General features: G+C 53.7%; 1 protein-coding gene across 3 annotated transcripts; it reads left to right on the forward strand.

Annotated features, from left to right (window-relative positions):
* Nucleotides 1-9,249: 9,249 nt before the first annotated feature.
* Nucleotides 9,250-12,809, forward strand: LOC123351657 (kallikrein-14-like). Of its 3 annotated transcripts, none has more exons than XM_044991158.1 (4): nucleotides 9,250-9,582; nucleotides 11,000-11,253; nucleotides 11,857-11,996; nucleotides 12,630-12,809. In XM_044991158.1, the coding sequence occupies exons 1-4, from the start codon at nucleotides 9,428-9,430 to the stop codon at nucleotides 12,780-12,782; spliced, it is 702 nt and encodes a 233-aa protein (XP_044847093.1). In that variant the 5' UTR covers nucleotides 9,250-9,427; the 3' UTR covers nucleotides 12,783-12,809. The 3 variants fall into 3 exon arrangements, with proteins under 3 accessions (XP_044847093.1, XP_044847094.1, XP_044847095.1); XM_044991159.1 differs by having other exon boundaries at nucleotides 9,251-9,582; nucleotides 11,860-11,996; XM_044991160.1 differs by lacking the exon at nucleotides 9,250-9,582 and adding an exon at nucleotides 10,612-10,616.
* Nucleotides 12,810-15,949: the final 3,140 nt, after the last annotated feature.

Genomic DNA, 15,949 nt, shown 5'->3' on the forward strand with positions numbered 1-15,949 from the left:
ACCAGACTTCAAAGAGAAACTGCTGAGCTTCAGTTCATCTGCAAATTTGACACCATCAGCTCAGGATTAAACAAAGACTCTGAATGGCTTGCCAACTACAGCAGCAGTTTCTCCTCCCTTGGTTTTCACACCTCAGCTGCTTGAAGAAGGCCTCACCCTCCCTGATTGAACTATCCTCGTTATCTCTAGCCTGCTTCTTGCTTGCATATATATACCTGCCCCTGGAAATTTCCACTACATGCATCCGACGAAGTGGGTATTCACCCACGAAAGCTCATGCTCCAAAATGTCTGTTAGTTTATAAGGTGCCACAGGATTCTTGGCTGCTTTTACAGATCCAGACTAACACGGCTACATCTCTGATACTTATCGCATCTAGTGCAGACACAATAAAATCGATCCCCAATCGCTCTGCCGTCGACTCCGGAACTCCACCGCGTGCCAGAGGTGGAAGTGGAGTCAATGGGGGAGCGGCAGCGGTCGACTCACCGTTGTCCTCATGGCCGGGTAAATCGACCTAAGATACGCCGACTTCAGCTACGCTGAGTTGCGTATATTAGGTCGACTCCCCGCCCTAGTGTAGACCAGGCCTTAGAGAGACAAGGTGGGCGAGGTAATATCTTTGATTGGACCAACTTCTGTTGGGGAGAGAGTCAAGCGTTCAAGGTACACAGAGCTCTTCTTCAGGATAAATTCATGGAAATGACACAGTCAACGCAAACCAGCAGCAATTACCAAAATGCAACTTTGCGGTTGTGTTTCACCTTATCAGTACAAAACCGCAACGTCAGCATAAGTCGTTTAGACTTTCCCCCATTGAAAATTACGTCAGAAGGGAATCGTTCCTGTGAAACGTCTGGATTTCAATAAAATACCAATTCCAATGGAAACCGCTCTTCAGAATTTTTCTGCCAGCTCTAGATGTCTGTGTTGTGTGATAGTTACTGCAGCCAGGAAGGATGCGCCTCTGGGCAGAGGTGTGAGACATATGCCATGTTGGATATCTTAACTTTTTATTTCCTTGCTTATGTGTTAGGTATGCGTAGGCAGCCCTTTAAATAGTTTGTGAGCCCTCTAGTGGTGCTCACCATGTGGTTTAGAAGCCTCTGCGCAGGTGGCTTGGGCAGGGCCACTTTGTGCGTATTTAGTGAACAGGCTTATCTGGGGTTTTCTTCCTCTCGTTTTGTTTTGAGAAGAGCAGCAGACGCAACAACATTGTGTCATTATTGTGTCTGTGTTCTTTACCCCCAACAGCTATGGATGGCATAGTGTTTTTGTGTACAATAACAGTAATGATAGACTACAGCTAAGCCTGGAAGGATCAGATTTTTATCAGTAAATGTCGGTAAAAACCTCAGTTAGCCGAACACACCGAGAGCTACAAAAACACACTATCTTTGATAATAACAGCAATGTACAGGTAAGAAAAATGCGGATTGAGGACTCATTGGAGTTGAGTTTAAGGGTAGTTCCTTTGTCTAGTTTGGCGTGCACTGGTGAGAACTGGTGTTTTAATGGTTATGACTCTTTAACACTTGAAATCCCAACCTCTACTGTCGGTAAATCACTACCGTCTCGTCCCACCTTGCCTTCCCGCAATGCTGAACATTTACCTTGCTCAACATAATTTTTAAAAAACGCTGAAAAAGAAACCTCGATGTCGTCCACCAAAATTATACAAAATAAATATCGGATTTCCCCAGCTGAACAACAGGCTAACTCGCAGGCAAGGGTTTTTTCTCCAATGGAATGCTGATTTCTCTATGGGCAAAAGAAATAAGACACAATCCTAATGGCACGTGTGTCTGGGGGCTCTCTCAGGCCTCCCCTTTAATGCAGTGCGTGGCCCAGGATCAGCGCTAAGCAAATAATAATGGGGTGCCGAAGAGAGCCGGTGGCATGATGGGGGTGGAATGGCTGCTGTTGAAATAGCACTGTGGTAAACAACTGGTGGTGGATCTTTCTTTCTTTCTTTCTTTCTTCACCCTGGTCTACACTTAAAATTTAGATCAACTCAGCTACATCGCTCATTCTCCACCAATTATGTTACACTAATAAAATAATACCAGCAGGATCTTATAAGAGGGATTCGGCAAATCACCACGTTTATTGCAAATACAACAGGATAGTACTGACAGCTGTTAAAATCATTCACTCACACAACCATTCACACAGGTTCTGCAATGATCAGTTATAGTTACCAGCCTTCAGTTGCTCATGCCAAGTCACTGGCCAGGTGCCCTGGACATGAGGTTGGAGCCGAGCCATTGTCAGATGCGCATCCGATGCTCCTGGAGGATAGTCGCAGAACCAGACTCAAAGATCACAGTTCCCTGGTTCCATTCTTATAGGTCTTTGGTTCAATGTAAGTCTATGGGAATTGCTCTGTCATGATTGAGATAACCATCAATCAGCTCGATCAGCGGATGGTACATTCATGACGGGCAAGTGTTACACATATGTTATCTTTTATCTCTTCTTGATGCGCCCTGGGCAGATTCCGGCTTGCCCTTCAGGGGTCATCCGGTTTCCTGCGTTATCTTCAGCCAGCAGATAGGTGTGAATCTGTCTTGAGTGTGGCTGCTACTATTTCCTGATCCATCATCTACCTGTCACAGACACTCACTTCCACTCACCCAGCATGCTCACATTTCAGCGTTCTCACATTCCAGCTTAACACGTTTGATTTACATGTTATTCTGTTTTCTCGCTCCCTTTATGTTGCTAAAGAACATGACTACAAGATTTACATAGGCACAATCAAAATTCCAAGGGTTGGTGGTAAAACAACATTGTTTCCCCAAAGTCCTTATCACCCCCTGTCTTGTCTCTCTAGGCCTCAGATAATTAGTGTTTTTGTCCTTGGGTTAGTTACAGAAATTGCTATAACAATTTACAGGAAGGCTAGAAAGGCAGGCACTACTCCTTTCGATTCACACTTTCTACACATCTAACATTGGTATATAATGTAATACATATCGATCCCAACAAGGGGTGCAGAAAAATTCACACCCCGATCACCGTAGTTAAGCCAATTTAACCCCTGATGTAGATGGGGCAAGGCCAGTGGAAGAATTTCTCCTTCGACCTAGCTACCCCCAGTCGGGGAGGTGGATTACCTGTATCAACAGAAAACACCCTTCTGTTGATCTAGGAAGCGTCTACACTACAGCAGCATGAGCCTCCATACTGTAGACATGGCCTCGTTCTTTCTTTCTTTCTCTTATGTATCTATTTCTCTTTCTACCTACTGTATTTATCTATTTCCACTTCTTTCTTTCTTTCTTTCTTTCTTTCTTTCTCCCAGCAGTAGGTAGCCCTTGCTCAATCTGTGACTCTAGCCAAACTGGAGCAATACTCTCATAAGGTTAATTAAAGAGGGGGGAAATAGCCGACACCTCATCATTAGGAGATTAACAATGGCAACAGAGGCGTTGCCTCGCCCATAAAGCCACCCAGCTGCCCCAGGGGGAGGCAGTGATAGGGCGCAGGGTGGTTAAAAGCAGCACCACCCGCGGAAGAGGTAGGAGAGCCGTGTGGGGGGACAGGAAAGGAGGCCAGGGTTGGTTCTGCCAGGCTTCCATGCACGATTTGGGGTGAGTTTGCAGCCGCTCGTTGCCTTTGGAGCTGCTCTCCAGGATACGGCCAGACCCGCCTGCTGGATTCTCTGCAGGAGGTGGAGAGAGCTCCCGCCCGCGCAGGGACATACAGCCAGAACGCAGCCATCCCTGCTCTCGAGGCGACAGACGAGGGGCCGGGGAGCGCTTGGCCCTCGCGGGGAGCAGCCTGAGACGTAGAACGGGCTGGGAACATCGGTAAAGGGGCCTGGGCTTTGCTCAGAGGGAAGGATGGGGGAGAAGGGGGAGCCATTGGTTTGGGGGAGGCGGAGGGCTGGGGCCGACTGTGCGCTGGGTGAAAACGTCCTTCCTTGTGTTTGTTTTAAACCCACTGCCTGGTCATGTCATTGGGTGACCCCTGGTGCTTGTGTTTGGTGACGGGGTAAATAACACTTCCTGCTTCGCTTTCTGCACACCAGGTACGATTCTATAGCCCTCTACCATAGCCCCCCTTAGTCATCTCTTCTCTGAGCTGAACAATCCAAGTCCTTTTCATCCCTCCTCAGACGGAAGCTGCCCCACACCCCTCGTCATTTCTATTGCCCTTCCCTGTACTTTTTCCAGTTCCAATCTATCTATTTTTCAAATGGGGCGACCAGAACTGCAGGCAGGATTCAAGGTGGGGGTGTCCCGTGGATTTATACAGTGGAATTAAGATACTTTCTGTCTCCTTATCTCTCCCGTTCCTAATGGTTCCTAGAGTTCTCTTTGCTTTTCTGGCTGCTGCTGCACACGGAGTGGGTGTTTTCCAGAAACTATCCACCGTGACTCTAAGATCTCTTTCTTGAGCGGTAACGGCTATTTTAGATCCCATCACTTTGTAGGTATATATGGGACTATGTTCTCCAATGGGCATTTCTTTTCCCTAATCAAATGGATTTCATTTGCCATTTTGTTGCCCAGTCACGCAGTTTTGTGAGATCCCTTTGTAACTCTTTGCAGTCAGCTTTGGATTTAACTATTTTGAGTAATTTTATCTATCTATCTATCTATCTATCTATCTATCTATCCCCATCCACCCCCTCTATCTATCCATCTATCTAATCTATCTATCTCCATCCACCCCCTCTATCTATCTATCTCCATCCACCCCCTCTGTCTATCTATCTATCTATCCCCATATGCCCCATCTATCTATCTATCTGTGATGAGGATCCCGGGGTGCAACCTGGAACAGGGGTACCGCTGAGCCCTCTGTCCCACCAGCCTGGGCTCCCTCTCCCACTGGTATGCTGATGTCAAGCTACGAACCTCTGACAGGCCCTGCACTCACACAGCCATCCCCAGGCTGGGACACGCCCAGCTGGGTTACATGACTGATCTCCCAGCCCCTCATGAACCACCAGTAAACAGGGAGGCTCCAGCCAATTCCCCCCACTCCAGCCTTGCACCCCAAGACGGTACCATTTTGCATTGCTCAGAAGCCTGGCCAGGGTAAGCTCAGTACTTAGTTCGCCACTTGGTCAAAGGAAGGTGGACGTGCACCAGCCTTTGCAACCCGAGCAGATTTCTCAAGCACGTTAGACAAACTCTCTGGTAAGGATAAAACAATTAAATAAGTTTATTAACTACAGCGAGATTAAGTTTAAGTGATTCTAAGTGGTGGTCGGAAAGATCAGAGATAGTTACCTTAAGGAAGTAAAATGTAAACACGCATTCTAAAGCCTAAACGTTTCGTCTACGCAAGAGGTGAATCAAACAGCTTTTCTCACCCCGGCAGATGGTACAAGCCGCACTCCTGGGGGAATTCTGCACCAAAACAGGAACAATTCTGCGCACAATATTTTAAAATTCTGCACATTTTATTTCTCAAAATAACACTATATAATCACACCAGTTTCAATTATTTTGGTAATTTATTTTGAAATACTGTCAGCAAGTATGTCTGTAACAATACAGACACACACAAAAATTTCCCCAGGAGTAGAGTTAAAGAAACCCCTATGATAGCCCAATCCCTGTTTCTCTGCCTCCTCCCGCTACAAAGCCCAGCAGGGGAGCCAGAAACTCACCCCCCCCCTTCCAGACCCCAGCCACGGGGGTTGCCAACTTTCTGACCAAACAAAACTGAACCCAGGTGTTGTGTTGGGGGGGGACTTATGTCACTGTGTCTCTTTTATACTTTCTCCCAGCTTGCTGGAAAGATCTTTGCTGTGACATGTGTTATAATCCGCCGCCGGGGCATAAGTGCCTTTCCCCCAGCAGTCTATAGGATAGTGGATTGGGTACTGATGCACCATGAACACTCTCTGGCTATTGGTGGCTACTGCTTTGTTGTAACTGAAAGCCAGGCTGTGGGCGTCTCCCAGCCTCACAACATGTTTCAGTAGCACATGTAGCAATACCCCGTAACCTCACCTACAAGGCGAGCACATCCAGTCCAACAGGAGATTACGATTCAGCTGAACAAGACTTGAAAACAATACTTCACAAGGCGTGCATGGCCCAGACCAGATCATAATTATAAGACAGTGGTGAATATGGGGGATCCAGGGTGCTGCTTTGAGGTACACTGTGTCACACTATCCCTATACACACCCTCTATCTACCTATCTACCTATCAGTCCCCATACCTCCCATCTATCTATCTATCCCCATACCCCCCATCTAGCTATCTATCTATCTATCCCCATGCCCCCCTATCTATCTATCTATCCCCATACACCCCCTCTATCTATCTATCTATCTATCCTGACAATGGAACCGCTAAAAGATGCAAGCATTGAGGACAGGTGGGGCCCAGGAGTATAGCAGGAAAAAGGGGACAAGGGTGAGAAAGGGGAGATTTCTGTTCTCCTGGAAGGCAAAGGGCGTTTGGGGAAGGGACTAGCTCATGGTTCTGTGCCTGTACAGCACCTAGCGCCACGGGTCCTGGGCCCTGCCTGCCACTCAGAGCTGCTACCGTAATACACCTAATATAGAACAATGATATATACAGGCAGCAAGGGAATTCCCTCTGTGAAGGAAAAGCTGATGGCAAGCTTCAGGAACATTGCTGTAGCCATGAAATGAATCAAGCTCTGAAACATGGCCCAAGAGAGGTCCAAGTACCATGGGGGTTCAAAGGGGTACGGAGCTGGGTTACTACTCAGGACACCTGGGTTGTAATCTCTTCTCAGCCATTACGGGGGCCACTCAGTTGGCTTGTCTGTGCCTCAGTTTCCCCCATGTGTAGAACAGGGATCACGATACTAACAAGAGCTGGTCAGCAAATGCCCATTCATTGAAATCGAAACTTGCCATGGAAGCGGCTTGATTGTGATGAAGTTTGGCTGGATTCATGCCTCGTTTCCTGGCCGCTTGCCTGCTGGGCTACCTCAGAGTCAAGGAGACCAGGACAGCCAGGGTCTGAAGCACAACAGGGCCCTGATCTCAGCCGAGGCAGGGCCTGTCTCTCGCTGTGTCTGTGCAGCGCCTGGCACAACGGGGCCCTGATCTCAGCTGGGGCAGGGACTGTCTCTCGCTGCATGTCTGGGCAGCGCCCGGCATGATGGGGCCCTGATCTCACAGGGAGGTGTGTTGCGATGAGGTCACCTAGGAATCGGGTCAGGATTTTCCCCTGCTGTCTAGCACCCATTAGAGTCAGCAGATGCAGAAAGCTTATGGCCCATCAGAACACCCCCGCTTGGAGCAGGTGAATGATGCCAGGGAGCAGGGGAGCGCCGCAACCAGGGGGCAGAGAGAGGAGAAGAAGAGGAGGGAGCAGGAGCTGCTGGGCAGCCAGGCGCAGAGAAACGTGTCTGGGTCTGGGTAGTGCCGTGTGAGCCCAGAAAGGAGGGAGGGCGTGAGAGAGCCGCTGGCTTCAGAGAGGTCAAGGTGAGCAAGGAGATCAGGGCAGAGCTTGGCAGAGTGGAGAGGGAGGAGCCGGACTGGCACGGACCTGAAGGACCAGGAATCGAGGCTTTGATTGCCAGGGTCATGTGGGGCCAATGACTGGTTGCTGGCCCGGGGGATGTGTTCCTGAGTACAAGAGAGAACGAACTTGGGTTTGGATCTAATTGTGACCTGAGGGCATCTTCAGATCCACACAGGATGCTGGTGGCAAAGGTGCTTTCATCCCACACATGTTAGTGGGCTCCACCGAGAAATACCTGAAATTGATTGCAGGGGGGAGCCACACTGCAATGACACTAGAGGCAGGGCATCTACACTGCAATTGACACTGGAGGCGGGGCGTCCACACTGCAATGACACTAGAGGCAGGGCATCTACACTGCAATTGACACTGGAGGCGGAGTGTCCACACTGCAATGACACTGGAGGCAGGGCATCTACACTGCAATTGACACTGGAGGCCGGGCGTCCACACTGCAATTGACACTGGAGGCCGGGCGTCCACACTGCAATTGACGCTGGAGGCGGGGCATCCACACTGCAATCAATTCTAGGGGCGGAGCATCCAGCCTGCTATTGATTTAAGAGAATTGTGGGGCCACAGTAGTGCACTTTAAGAGTTAGATTTGGTGAGGGTGGAGAGAAGCGAATTGGTCTGGAGGGGGAGCAAAAGGGAGGGCTGTTTTGGGGGTGCAGGTGGGAGAGATTGGGGGGATGAGGGGGTGTTTCTTCAAAACCCTGAGATTGTGGCTTGGGGGCAGAGAGGATGGGGGCTGGGGCTTAGGATGGGGGAGACATTTCAATGTTTCCTAAGCCAGTTCCCACCACCACCGAATTTCAGCTCCAGGGGAAATTTCAAAATTTTGGTTTTCATGGCAACAAATTTTTGAGATTTCCCTCCAGGAAGAAAATCCCCAGCTTGCTGCAGCCATACGTCGAGGGGGGGACGTAGTGGGAAGGTGACACAAAGGAACATGGTGGTGCCAGATCATGACCATCTTCTCCTGGGCGACGCTATGCCAGAGGGACCCGGGTGGCGCTGGGGATCAGCCAGGGAGTAGCTTGCGGGAGGCACAGGAGAGGAGGCGATAGCTGGGGCTGCGAGCACGGGCAGGGCTGTGGGCATAGCCTGTGCCATGGGAGGAGCAGGGGCAAAGCAGTTGTGGGTGGAAAGGAGGAATCCCTGCTCCCCTGAATGATGCCCGTTTGGTCTCCCACTTAGTGACTTGGCAGAGAGACCCGCTTCAATACAGTCCTTTAGCAGCATGGCTATGGAGCTGCTGAACATCGTGTTGCTGCTAGTGCCAGCAGGTAGGCGGGTGTGTGTGTGTGTGAGAGTGTGTGTGTGTGTGTGTGTCCCTGCTGCCCCCTGCTGGAAAGGATGAGCCCCTGCTCTGTGTGTGTGTGTGTGTGTGTGTCCCTGCTGCCCCCTGCTGGAAAGGATGAGCCCTGCTCTGTGTGTGTGTGCATGCATGTGTGTGTGTGTCCCTGCTGCCCCCTGCTGGAAAGGATGAGTCATGGTGTGTGTGTGTGTGTGTGTGTGTCCCTGCTGGAGGGGATGAGCCCTGCTGTATGTGTGTGTGTGTGTGTGTGTGTGCATCCCTGCTGCCCCCTGCTGGAAGGGATAAGCCCTGCTCTGTGTGTGTGTGTGTGTGTGTGTGTGTGTGTGTGTGTGTGTGTGTGTATCCCTGCTGCCCCCTGCTGGAGGGGATGAGCCCTGCTCTGTGTGAGGGGGGTGGTACTCTTCAGCCCTCCTTTGCTTCCATTTATCATGTGGGACAATTCCCCTCTCACTCCCCCGGAGTAAATCAGGAGTAACTCTGCTGCAGTCAATGGGGCTGGCTCATTAGAACACTGGTGTGAGACTAGAACCTGGCCCTTGGTTTTTATTGCAACTGTCTCCACACACACACACACACACACACTCACTCACTCTCCAGCGGTGCAGTGCCGGGTGTTGCTCTTCCCTTGCAGTGATGGCACAGACGGACACGCGGATCGTCGGGGGCTACCCCTGTGAGAGAGCCCAGCCCTGGCAGGCCGCGATCTTTGATTCAAACCGGCTGTACTGCGGAGCGGTGCTCATCAACAAGGAATGGGTGCTGACGGCTGCTCACTGCCAACTGCCTGGGTAGGTCGGAGGGGAGGGGTGTCCCTGCTGACCCCTGCTGGAGGGGATGAGCCCTGCTCTGTGTGTGTGTCTCAGGGTCTGGGCAGCGCCCAGCACAACGGGGCCCTGATCTCGGTCGGGATCTGGGCAGCGCCCGGCACAACGGGGCCCTGATCTCGGTCAGGGTCTGCGCAGCGCCCGGCACAACGGGGCCCTGATCTCGGTCAGGGTCTGGGCAGCGCCCGGCACAACGGGGCCCTGATCTCGGTCGGGATCTGGGCAGCGCCCGGCACAACGGGGCCCTGATCTCGGTCAGGGTCTGCGCAGCACCCAGCACAACGGGGCCCTGATCTTGGTCAGGGTCTGCGCAGCGCCCGGCACAACGGGGCCCTGATCTCGGTCGGGGTCTGGGCAGCGCCCGGCACAACGGGGCCCTGATCTCGGTCGGGGTCTGGGCAGCGCCCGGCACAACGGGGCCCTGATCTCGGTCGGGGTCTGGGCAGCGCCCGGCACAACGGGGCCCTGATCTCGGTCGGGGTCTGCGCAGCGCCCGGCACAACGGGGCCCTGATCTCGGTCGGGGTCTGGGCAGCGCCCGGCACAACGGGGCCCTGATCTCGGTCGGGGTCTGGGCAGCGCCCGGCACAACGGGGCTCTGATCTCGGTCGGGGTCTGGGCAGCGCCCGGCACAACGGGGCCCTGATCTCGGTCGGGATCTGGGCAGCGCCCAGCACAACGGGGCCCTGATCTCGGTCGGGGTCTGGGCAGCGCCCGGCACAATGGGGCTCTGATCTCAGGGTTTGTGCGGCACCTGGACCAACAGGGTCCTGACCTCAGTCGGGGTCTGTGCAGTGCCCAGCACAACGGGGCTCTGATCTCAGTCGGGGTCTGTGCAGCACCCAGCACAACGGGGCCCTGATCTCAGTCGGGGTCTGGGCAGCGCCCAGCACAACAGGGCCCTGATCTCAGTCGGGGTCTGGGCAGCGCCCAGCACAACGGGGCTCTGATCTCAGTCGGGGTCTGTGCAGCGCCCAGCACAACGGGGCCCTGATCTCGGTCGGGATCTGGGCAGCGCCCGGCACAACGGGGCCCTGATCTCGGTCGGGGTCTGGGCAGCGCCCAGCACAATGGGGCTCTGATCTCAGGGTTTGTGCGGCACCTGGACCAACAGGGTCCTGACCTCAGTCGGGGTCTGTGCAGTGCCCAGCACAACGGGGCTCTGATCTCAGTCGGGGTCTGTGCAGCGCCCAGCACAACGGGGCTCTGATCTCAGTCGGGGTCTGCGCAGCGCCCGGCACAACGGGGCCCTGATCTCGGTGGGGGTCTGGGCAGCGCCCGGCACAACGGGGCCCTGATCTCGGTCGGGGTCCAGCAGCCTGATCTGTCAGCTGTTTTGCAGTCAGTTTCCCCAGACAAGCTGCTGTTTGCTTTTCTTTCAGCATCACCACTGTAGTGGCGGGCGAGTACAACCTGCGGCAGCTGGATGACTCCGAGCAGCGCCGGGTGGCTGCGAAGCTCATTCCCCACCCCAACTACAACCGCGCCACCAAGGACAACGACATCATGCTCATCAAACTCATCACCCCCGTGCAGACGAATAACAACGTGCACCCCATTGCACTGGCCCGCAGTGCTGCCTCACCAGGGACTGTCTGCCAGGTGTCCGGATGGGGCACCACCACCTCCCCACAACGTACGCTGACCCATGTGACACAGCAGTGAACGTGGGACCTCTGGGCTCTTAACACATGAGCTGCTGAGTCAGCTGCCTTAGTCATGGCTGCAGCCCACTCAGCCACCACTAGAGGGAGACATTGAGTCAGTCACATGTCGTCTTTGTCCCCAAATTATTTTCCAGATATTGAGAAAATTTCCCATCCTGAACCGGGAGGAAAAATTATATTTTTGTTATTTAAAATTTTCAATTCGGGGCCCATCGTTATCTTTGGTTTCAATCACTTTAGAAAGTTTCCTTTCGCTTTCAAACTTTCCCCTCTTTTTTTTCCCTAACATTTCAAAATAAAAAGTTGTTTCCACTCACACCCCCTCCCCCTCAACATTTTCCAGTTTGAAAATGTTGAAAAACTCGACAGTTTTGAAACTCTGTTATCCAACAAAGGCTCGAGTCGGGAAAGTGGCCGAAAACCCCTGTTCAACAAACCAGCACGTTTGGGTGCAAAACCCATTTATTGAGCAATTCCCTACCTGCGCTGATTTTCCCTTTTCATTGCCCGGATGGTGCAAATGAGAATTCAGAGCCATTTATCACTGATTGTTCTTTTTCTTCTGCATCCAGCAGCATCATTCCCGGCCTTGCTGCAGTGCGCCAACCTCAGGATCGTCTCAGCGGCGGAATGTCGAAGAGAGTATTCCAGCTTGGTCAGTGACAACATGCTGTGCGCCGGTGTGCCACAAGGAGGCATCGATTCTTGCCAGGTCTGGGGCGTCGTTGCGGATACATTGGGTAGATGCCTGGGAAATGGGTTTCCTGTCCCGTGAAAAAATTCAGCGCTGACAAATTGTCATTTTTCAATGGGAAAATGTTTTGTCAAAATTTTCCCAGCAAGCTCTACTTTTGACCTTGAGTGACAGAAAGAGGATCAGGGACTGTAGCTGGCAGAGAATCGGTATTGTGGGGTCCACGCCAACCCCTTCTCAGCCCCTCACCGTGTTGTAGCAGCATGTGGGGATGGGTGTTGGAGAAAATTCCCCATGCGTGGGGCATCAGGGATCAAACCTGCCTCTGCTGGGCCTTCAAGGAGGCCAAGCAACAAGGAAGGAGGCCGAATGTACCTGTGAGCAGAGGGCCACAAAGCGGGGGCAGCTGGGAATATTAGGGGCAGGGTTTCAGCACTGCAGTTGACACCAGGGCGGGCCCAGCCTGGGTTCCGCCCAGTTCTGGTCCATGTGATGCTTTATGCAAATTATTTCAGCAGTTGATTTGCATATTTGCCTATCCCTCTCCAAACGCATGCTTGCCTCCTCCCACCCCACTGAGCCATTGACCCCCCCCCATGGGCATGTTGGGGAGGGGTACATGGCTGGTGACACGCAGTTCTATCTCCACAGGGTGACTCCGGAGGTCCCCTGGTGTGCGGCGGGAGCCTCCAAGGCATTGTGTCGTGGGGGCTGGAGGAGTGCGCCCAACCTAACAAACCAGGTGTCTACACCAAAGTCAGCAACTACATCAACTGGATCCAGCAAACTGTACGGGGCGGGTGAGTCGCCCCGGGAACCCCAATAAAACATGAGAGACACACCCATGCCTCCGCCTCTTCTTCCGTCCTCAGAGCCCCAGGTTTCCGGGGCAACAGCGGATGCAGCGCTGCCATGGTGATGGGGCTGGCGGCCCCTCGGTCCCCTGAGTGCATCTAGCTCTTGGGTGGAGCTGGCCAGAGCAATGGAATTTCTGTTGATTCGGAATCGGGCTCGAATCCGAAGGAAATGTTGAAATACTGGAATTTCCTGGGCAAGGAAATGTTCCCCCAAATGTTTGGGGTTTTTTTTTAATTGCTGCTAATACACTATGCCTATCGTCCAAGGCCAGAAGGGGGCTCTGGAGAGCGGAGATCAATTCACTACCCTGACACAGCCGCTCCACGTGTGACTGTGGGCAAATAGCTTGGTGCCTCGGTTTCCCATCTATAAACTGGAGATTGGTGCACTGCCCTGCTGCCCAGGGGTGTTGTGAGGATAAATACATTAAAGGTTGCTCAGATACTAAGAGAAGAGGGACAAAATAAGCACCTAAGATTGACAGACCCCTCGGGTGAAATATCCATTCCAGGATGCAGGAACACCAAGCTACCAGGAATGTGGGTCAGGCTGGGGGGGGCCAGTGCCCTGGAGAGCAGCTACTCTGGGAAGGACCCAGGAGTTCTGGTGGAACCAAGAGCCCATGAGCGTCCCAGTGATGCTCTGGCTGGAGAAGCAGGGGGCTAGCGAGTAGGAGCCAGGCGGCAGGGTCCCCTCTGGTACAGCGGCAAGAAGAGCATGAGCGGAGACTGCGCCCAGCTTTGGGCCGGGGCGGGGGGGGGCCTGCATGTCAAACAAGACATCAAGCATTTGGGGTTCAGCAAAGAGCAGGAATGATCCAAGGGCTAGAAAACCTGCCTGGGAGCCAGACACTGAAAAGAGTTCGTGCCAGCGAGTTTCTCCCAGAGAAGGTGGAGAGGTGATTCGGTCTATTGGCAGCACCTTGTGGAGGAGATTTTGGGGAGCAGAGGGCAGACAAAGGCAGAGCAACGCCTGACAGCTGACAGACAAATCCAGACTGGAAACAAGGGGCAGATTTCCCCCAGCGAAGGGAATTGATCCTTGGAATGTGTGCCCCAGGGATGGGACAGATTCTCCCTCCCTTGGAGTCTTTCCATAGAGATCCATAGGGATCTCCATGGAGATCGAGCTCATCCACCAGATATGGGTTTGAAATCGATGAAGGGGCAGAGTTAAGGGCACACACGCAAGGGGGCAGAGTTAAGGGTGTGCTAGCTCAACCCCGAGACCTGGGCCTGAGGCGGGGATCCGTGGGAAAGGTTCTGCAGCCTGGGCGAGGCTGCAAGGCAGAATGGTTCCTTCTGGCCTATAGATTCGTGGGCTGTTGCTCCGATGCTAGTGTAGCATCAATACACTATGGCACTGAGGGGCTTGTGCGTCCTCCCACACCCCACAACATCCACACAGCCCCTGTGTGGAAGTGAGTATCAGTATCCCCATTTTGCTGATGGGTAAACCGAGGCACAGAGTGATGACATGAATTGCCTGAGTTCACACAGGGACTGTGTGGAAGGGAAAAGAGTTGAAGCCAGATCTTATTAGGCCCAGGTCAGTGTCTTAACCCCCGAGCCAAACTCCCTACAGAGACAAACACTCATTCTTTATTCTGAAACCGGTCTGCCCCCATCCATTTAGCTCCTTGCAGTTGCCCAGGGCACCATCTCAGGCTGTATTCTGGCTTGTGTGTTCACCTGACGCCCCAGATGTGTCCAGCGCCGTGGGAAAGGGTTGCCCCCGCCCCGTGTTAGAAACAGCCTTTAGCTTTCACAAGCTATAAAGCAGGGGAACGGGAAATCGGCTGCTGTGGATTATGGGAGAACTGCCCGAATCTCCCAGAATGCAATGCAGCCCATTGGTTGAAATCCTCCCAAGGCAGCTGGCCCCGGATCACCAGCCGTTGCACCAGTCTTTGAAGTCGCTAAGTGCCTCGTAAGTGGCCTGGGCCCTGACAATGGTTGTCATTATGATGCCGTAGTTCTGTTCCAACTCCAGCTTCCATGGGAATGACGCAATGGAGCAAATGTCTTGCCTGCAGCAGGCCATAAAACCGCGTCCATTGACTCGCCGCCAGAGTAAATGATTTCCAAGGAATAAGCTTAATTAACGTGGATGTTCCAGTAGAATGGGGGTGGGAATAATTTTTGCAGGGGGGCCACTCCATGAATTTTGGTAAATCATCATGGGCCGCACATTTCTACACTATTAATGGAGGGGCTGCAGGGGCTGGGAGGGAGTTTGGTGCAGGAGGGGGCAGGGGATTGGGGTCTGGAGGGGCTGCAGGGGCTGGGAGGGAGTTTGGTGCAGGAGGGGGCAGGGGATTGGGGTCTGGAGGGGCTGCAGGGGCTGGGAGGGAGTTTGGTGCAGGAGGGGGCAGGGGATTGGGGGCTGGAGGGGCTGCAGGGGCTGGGAGGGAGTTTGGTGCAGGAGGGGGCAGGGGATTGGGGTCTGGAGGGGCTGCAGCGGCTGGGAGGGAGTTTGGTGCAGGAGGGGGTAGGGGATTGGGGTCTGGAGGGGCTGCAGGGGCTGGGAGGGAGTTTGGTGCAGGAGGGGGCAGGGGATTGGGGGCTGGAGGGGCTGCAGGGGCTGGGAGGGAGTTTGGTGCAGGGGGGGATTCTGACCTGGGGCAGGGGTTGGGGTGCAGGAGCGGGTGCAAGGTGCAGGCTCTGGCCGGGAGGCGCTTACCACAGGCAGCTCCTGCCTTGCCGTAGCCCCACACCGCTCCCGGAAGCAGCTGCAGCCGACTGCTGCTGGCACGTCTCCGTGCGCCCCTTGGGGGGAGGGGGCAGCAGGTCTCCATGCGCTGCCCGCACCCGCAACCACTGCCCCCGCAGCTCCCAATGGCTGGAAATCAGCCAATGGGAGCTGTGAGGACGGCGCTGGGGGCGGGGCGGCGCACGGAGCTGCCTTCCCCCCGCACACACACCAGGGACACGCAGAGACGTGCCAGCAGCAGCCGGCTGCTCCTGGGAGCAGCGTGGGACCTCGACAGGCAGGAGCAGCCTGAGCACCCCGCTGCGCCGCGGGACTTTTAGTGGCCCGGAGTCGGAGGGGGCAGAGGAGGCCAGACTGAAACGTTCGACGGGCCGGATCCAGCCCACGGGCCATATTTTGCC

The sequence above is a fragment of the Mauremys mutica genome, chromosome 17, assembly GCF_020497125.1.
Source record: "Mauremys mutica isolate MM-2020 ecotype Southern chromosome 17, ASM2049712v1, whole genome shotgun sequence".
NCBI lineage: Eukaryota > Metazoa > Chordata > Testudines > Geoemydidae > Mauremys > Mauremys mutica.